This window comes from Gaeumannomyces tritici, assembly GCF_000145635.1.
Source record: "Gaeumannomyces tritici R3-111a-1 unplaced genomic scaffold supercont2.20, whole genome shotgun sequence".
Lineage (NCBI taxonomy): Eukaryota > Fungi > Ascomycota > Sordariomycetes > Magnaporthales > Magnaporthaceae > Gaeumannomyces > Gaeumannomyces tritici.
The window spans coordinates 9025-15055 of record NW_008804564.1 but is presented as its reverse complement, the minus strand read 5'-3'; the positions used below and the strand labels follow the sequence as shown (position 1 = coordinate 15055).

At 55.1% G+C, this 6031-nt stretch overlaps 2 protein-coding genes across 4 annotated transcripts in view; one reads left to right on the top strand and one right to left on the bottom strand.

Moving 5' to 3' along the window:
• Positions 1 to 956: 956 nt before the first annotated feature.
• GGTG_13602 lies at positions 957 to 2763 on the bottom strand (the record flags this gene model as incomplete). 2 transcript variants are annotated; one of them, XM_009231519.1, is made up of 3 exons in its annotated part: positions 2283 to 2763; positions 2089 to 2111; positions 957 to 2030 (listed from the first exon to the last, which is right to left on the bottom strand). In XM_009231519.1, the coding sequence occupies exons 1-3, from the start codon at positions 2702 to 2704 to the stop codon at positions 1111 to 1113; spliced, it is 1365 nt and encodes a 454-aa protein (XP_009229783.1). In that variant the 5' UTR covers positions 2705 to 2763. The 2 variants fall into 2 exon arrangements, with proteins under 2 accessions (XP_009229783.1, XP_009229782.1); XM_009231518.1 differs by lacking the exon at positions 2283 to 2763 and having other exon boundaries at positions 1111 to 2030; positions 2089 to 2161.
• Positions 2764 to 3319: 556 nt separating this feature from the next.
• The window catches only part of GGTG_13601, a gene marked incomplete at both ends in the record, with an annotated part of 5382 nt that continues 2670 nt past the window's right edge, over positions 3320 to 6031 (top strand). Inside the window, 4 exons of one of the 2 annotated variants that reach the window (XM_009231516.1) lie at positions 3320 to 4190; positions 4249 to 4419; positions 4475 to 5322; positions 5404 to 5974. In XM_009231516.1, coding sequence (XP_009229780.1) covers positions 3415 to 4190; positions 4249 to 4419; positions 4475 to 5322; positions 5404 to 5974 — 2366 coding nt within the window. Of the gene's footprint in view, positions 4191 to 4248; positions 4420 to 4471; positions 5323 to 5403; positions 6006 to 6031 lie in introns of both variants that reach the window. The other variant, XM_009231517.1, reaches the window with a different exon arrangement.

Here is a 6031-nt window from a genome sequence, read left to right as displayed (position 1 = left end):
CACGTAATGCGGGAGAAAAGGCGGTGCGGCGGAACAGCCCGTGCGATAAGATGCCGCACCGCCTTTTCTCCCGCATTACGTGTCCGGCGCTCCGCGCCTTTCCCCTTCCTATAGAAGAGTTTTTCGTTCATAGTATTAATTAAACCTGGCTGCGAAGCCTTTTCGCCCTGATCGTAACAGCCGTGACAGTGTTGTGGCTAGTTCAGATTTGCGGAGAGCCCCACTATTAAGTGCACGGACGAAAAAGTGTGGCCATTGGCCACACTTTTTCGTCCGTGCATTTGTTAAAGCACCGAAATTTGCCAGGCCCGGTTCAGGTTCCGCCCCCCATTTCAAGCAAAGCTGTCATGTCAACCCCGAGCTAGCTCCGGATTTTTCCTTATAGGGTGCAAACAGAAAGGCAATCCTTTTTCCCAAGTGTTCGTGTGTCACAGATTATGTACCGGTGCAGGGCAGCTACAGTTGTAAGGCACCGCCGCAGGCGGGGAAGCGCCCAGGGGGCGCACGTGGCCTGCCTCCTCTCCACACCGTATGGCGGAAGTTAAACCCCTCCCTTACTGTTTTTTTTTGGCCCCTTTGGAAAGGAGGGCCAAAAATCAGCAAGGAAGCCACAGCATCATTGTAGAAGGCAGCGGCTACAGCACTGTCTTCTAAATACAAGCCTTGTTGGTCCTGTGGACCTGACCGCACCCAACTAGACCGCCTGTTGAGGGGTCTGTGACGTCGTGGATAGTGTGATGGTGCGGCGTGCCTTGTTGGGTAGACGCAGTCATGTCTCGTTTGCACCAAGGTACTAAGCCCAACGTGGGGTACAAGTCGGACAACTCGTACTTTCTCGTCCTTTTGGCCTAGTTGGATTGGGCTTGGCTAGATGTTGCCAGAGCCGTGACAATACCTTTTGCCTTCCCTATCAACTGTGACAGCTACGGCGCATTGGATATTCTGGTTGACAGTTTATCGAGCGCGGCCGATGGACGGCTGTATCCGCAAGACTGGCCCTTCTGCACCATCGTGGATACGGCGGGTCGATCTGGGCTGGCGTAAATACAGTTGCTTGGATGCGTCAAATGTTCGCCAACTCCGGCTCATCCCCAGCTCGCGCCCTAACATCTATCTTTCAAAGCGCTCCCACAAGTTATTAAGGCTTTCCAGCGGCCTTTGCATCCGCGAGAAAGCGGACAGAAGCAGTACCACCAGGAGCAGCGGCAACGCCGTGGCCCAGTACACCCAGAATTCGCCGTTCCCGCCTGGCGAGTACCTTTCAGACATGCTGAACAGGCCCGCGACCCAGGACAGCGGCACGAAAACGAGGGCGATGTAGGTTAGTCGCGTGACGTTGGCCGACTGGGCGATCGACTGCCGCGAGTCGAGCAGCTGTACCATAGCCGTCGCCACAGGGATCATTTGTTCCAGCGAGTGGCTATGGTCCCTAAGCTGCGATTGCAAAAAGCCGATATCTTTAAGAACCAGGTCCCAAGGCTGCTGCTGCTTGTCGATATCACTGTCGTCCCCTAGCCGCTGCTTTTGCTGCTTGTGAGGAAGCCAGTGGTGGACGAACTCGACGAGAAGGGCCAATTTGTGTTGGCTCTGCTTGCACCGTCGCCGCCAGCGCTGGAGATCGACAATGTCGCTGTCGTGCAGCCGAATGTGGACGTCCCGCAGGGTATACTCGTAAAATTTGACATATCGGCTGGCCAGGTGAGTGTAGAGAACCCATTCGGCCAGCGCGATACGGATCGGGTAGTAGCCCATTGTAAGGATGTTCGATGGCATGGCATTGGCGGAAAACCCCTGCAGCCGGCGGTGGTTGACGAAGTAGTGGACGAGGCTGCCGAGCATGGACCTTTGGTGGGGAGGATCCTGCAAATTACGATCGATGTTTCCGGTGGCCGCTTCGAAGGATGAGAAGGGTGCCGGCTGTACGAAGTCTTCGAAGCCACCATGTAGAGGCTTGCTCGTATGCTTTGTTATGTTTCCCGCATTTACAGTGGCGATGACCGAATTGATTGGGGGATCAACTAGAATGAGGCCTAAAGCAGATTGGTCAGGACTTATGGTGGTTAGGGGCTGAGTTTTGGGGATACTCACAAATCCACGAGCCGTCGCTCATCCTTCGCGATAACATGGAGCAACATCCCCGCGCAAGAGCAAGTTGTCTTCCCGACAGGGGAGGCAGTCGGCGGACGTTACGTGGGGGGCTCGAGTCCGTTTTGAGAGCGTACGGCAAGGTATCGAACGTTGATGAATTGCCTAGGTCGATCACCTGCTGATAATGGACATACAAAAACCCCTTTTCGGCAAGTTGCGATGGAAAAAAGGCAAGGGAGGGCGGAAGGGGCGCTTTTTCGATGTCTTGAAAGTCTGTGTTAATGTGGCCTGCGAAAAACACCGGGTCCACCTCGAGGATCTGGCCAAGGATGATTAGCGCTTGAGGCTGGATGTTTTCGACGAGAACGACACGCATTTGAGGGCGCGATCCGATTGTAGACAAGTTTGGCCAGGTCAGTAGCTTAGTGAGCTCGGGTGCTGTAATTTCCTGCGGGGTCGGGGGTTTGTTTTCGTTTGCGGGGTAATCGACGACGACAAGTCTGCTGGCACTGGCGAACGGCGGCTGCTTAACGTACCGAGCCAGGCCACTGATGCAGGGATTTGTTCGGCTTCGAGCCACGATGAAATCCTCGTAGGACAGTTGCGGGGTAGTCATCTTCTGTTTCTTTGCCTTATTTTTCTTTCAGTCGGCTGCGGTTGCAACCGCATTTAAAAGCTCAGCTGGAACGAGCATTAAATATCACCTGGGCATGACCACACCATCAAGTTTGCAGCGCCACGTCAAATTCTGCATGGCTAAGCCACCATGGAAAGTGCAGATTCAGCTTACGCAGAAGGACCTCCTTCGGCCCGAAAAGAAACGGAGGATAACCCCTCACTTCCCAGCCTGCCTTCGACTTTTGTTGCTACAATTCCTCTTCCCACCACCGTGTCTCAATTAAACTGTTACACGCAAAACAGCCTAGGCTTCATTATATTCCGAACTTGATCCTCCAAACATCGTTTCGATCACGGAACGAAAGCAGAGTCACAATGGAAACGGAATGTCAATCAGCTCAGGCGGACGAGGAAGGACCCCCAAAGAGGTTACCTCAAACGGAATTCCCTCCACTGACAGCGGGCAGCTCATCTCAAGCCAGTGCCCAAGGGGACGAACCATTTTCCCCCAAGACTCAGGCGCTCACTGAAACCGCGTTTTACTCGTCTCAACCCCCGGCAACGACAGGGCAACTCCGGGCGAAAATCGACAGATTGATTGAAAGCCAGCAGGTGCCAAGCGTGGGCGACCCCGAGGAGCGGAGCAAGCTCCTGAGAGAAACGTTTATCAACAACGTCTGGCCCGCTGTGCAAGGTAACTACAAGAAAATGATGGAAGAGCTTAAGGAGCTGTTGGAAAAAGGTCTCATAAATGAAGGCATCCATGCTGGGCTCTCCGCGCGAGTCAAAGAGGTCGAGTCTATCGACAAGTCCCTTCGGCGACGTGACGACCATCTCGCCAAGGACAAGGGAAAGCGATTCGAAAGCTTGGACGACGTGCTACGCCACATACACGACCTAGCCGGGCTGAGGATCGTCGTGCCATTCCGGGACCAGCTCACCAAAGCCAAGGAGTTCATCGAGCGGACCTTCTCGCAACAGGGCGAGCCCACCCACTTCTTGCCAGACCGCGAAGTTGGCCAGAAATGGAAGAAGTTCGAGTTCGGCGCCTACGAGACCCTCAACTATCGCCTCAGCTACCGAACCGGGCAATATCGCGACGTGACCTTTGAAGTGCAGCTTACGGGCCTGGCCGAGCACCTGTTCAACATGGTCAACCACCCATTCTTGTACAAGGGCGCATATGGGCCCCTTACCGAGGCCGACGAGATGGTGCTGGACCAGCTGCACGGTCACGCAAAGGGCTTTACGCTTTCCATTCAGCAACTTGTGAAGGATAGGCTGAGGCCGCCTCCTCAGGTGCAAGGCATCCAACAAGTAGACGGAGATGCCATGGTGGCCATGACTCGCAATCTTCTATCCAGGGTTATACAAGAGTCCGACACAATCGTCAACCACGTCGTGAAGGGTGTTGAGGGTGGCAAGACGCCAGCTAGGATCGGCGACCAAGGAGGCCCTATGGAGCAGCTGAGCAAATTGTTCGAGTAAGTGGCTTTGCAATCCAGCTTGTAGCATATGCCTTCATTGCTAACGCCTTAAAAGCCGAATCCAGATTGCCGTTGACGAGGCTAAGTGCCCGCGGTACCACAACATACCGTTTCCGCGTAACGAAGCTCTTGTAAAGCGTGGCGGCATCTTCTCAGAGCTCGAAAGGCTGCTCCCGTCGCAGGCCGAGTCGCAGACCGCTGCGCTATGGGGCCTGGGTGGGTCCGGGTGAGGCTGCCTTAATCCAAACTTTTGTTGGGAATAACGACTGACGAGCAAGCAGGAAAACACAGGTGGCGCTCGAATATGCGTACCGCCGGTGGCACAACAGTGCACCCTGCTCGGTCTTTTGGGTGCATGCCGACAACGAAGCGACGTTCACGCAGGACTACCAATCGATTGCGAAGAAATTGCGCTTACCGGCGAACTTGCAAGACGAAGAGCTGCTAGCGGCGGTGCGGGACCGTATCGAAGCTGAGCCTTCCTGGGTGCTTGTCCTCGACAACGCCGACAACCTCGGATTGTTTGGCGCGGGTTGGAGAACGCCGGGCGCGAGCGGGCAACCGCATCGGACGACGACAGATTACGCACCAAAAAATCTGCGCCAGTTCGTCCCCCGGGGCCCTACCGGGACGGTTTTATGGACGACCCGTGACGAGAGGATCGCCGGCAGCCTCGTTATTGCTCGGCAAACAATCAACGTGGCGCGCATGGAGGCAGGTGAAGCGGTAAAGCTGCTCGAAACGATGAGAAACCAAGCCATCAACGACACGGAACAGGACAACGCCTCAGCGTTACTTGCCGAGCTCGACTGGCTTCCGCTCGCGATTTCGCAAGCTGCGGCATACATGCGGCGGACGCGCACGCCGATCGAGGAATACCTGTCGAAGCTGAAAGGAGGGAAAAGACGATGGAGGATTCTTCGAGCATCGGAACCTGACGTTCATCGGAGATGCGAGGTATCGAACAGCATCCTGAAGACGTGGAGCATTTCCATCGAGCACATCCGACAGGAAAACGAGATGGCATACAACATTTTGCATATTCTGGCGTTTTTGGACAACCAGAATATTCCTGAGCAAATGATGAAGAAGGCGGCAAAGCATTTCGAGAGCCGGCGAGCACAATCAAGTGACAGCGAGGACGGCAGTGATGGCGAGGACGATAGTGATAGCGAGGACGACAGCGACAGCGAGGACGAAGACGCTATAGACGCTATCACGCGCCTTCGGGAGTTTTCGTTTCTGAGCCTACGCGCATCCGATTGGGGCCGTGCGTATGAGATGCACAAGTTAGTGCAAGAGGCCGCTCGATACCGCCTGCGAGCGAAAGAGGACGAAACATTCTTTGCCAAAGCAGCGCTCCGTATTGCCGACGATCTTTTTCCGGAAAGACGACGGGAGCTTTGGGAGGAAGGAGAGAAATACCTTGTACACGCGCAGCGAGTGGGCGAGTGGGCGGAGTTGTGTGGAGAGGAGGAGGCCGCGGCGTTGCTAACTCGAGTGTCAGGCTATTTATACGATCGCGGAAGGTGGAGAGAGAAGGAGCCAGTTAGTAAAAAAACGTACGGACTTCGGAAAAAAGTGCTAGGCGACAAGCATCCCGATACGATCTGGAGCATGGCGGACCTCGCAACGACATACCGCATTCAAGGGAGGTACGACGAGGCAGAAAAAATGAATATGGAGGCGCTGGCGCTGCGGCGGGATGTGCTCGGCGACAAACATCCCGATACGATCTGGAGCATGGCGACCCTCGCAACGATATACGGCAATCAAGGGAGGTACGACGAGGCAGAAAAAATGAATATGGAGGCGCTGGCGCTGCGGCGGGGATGTGC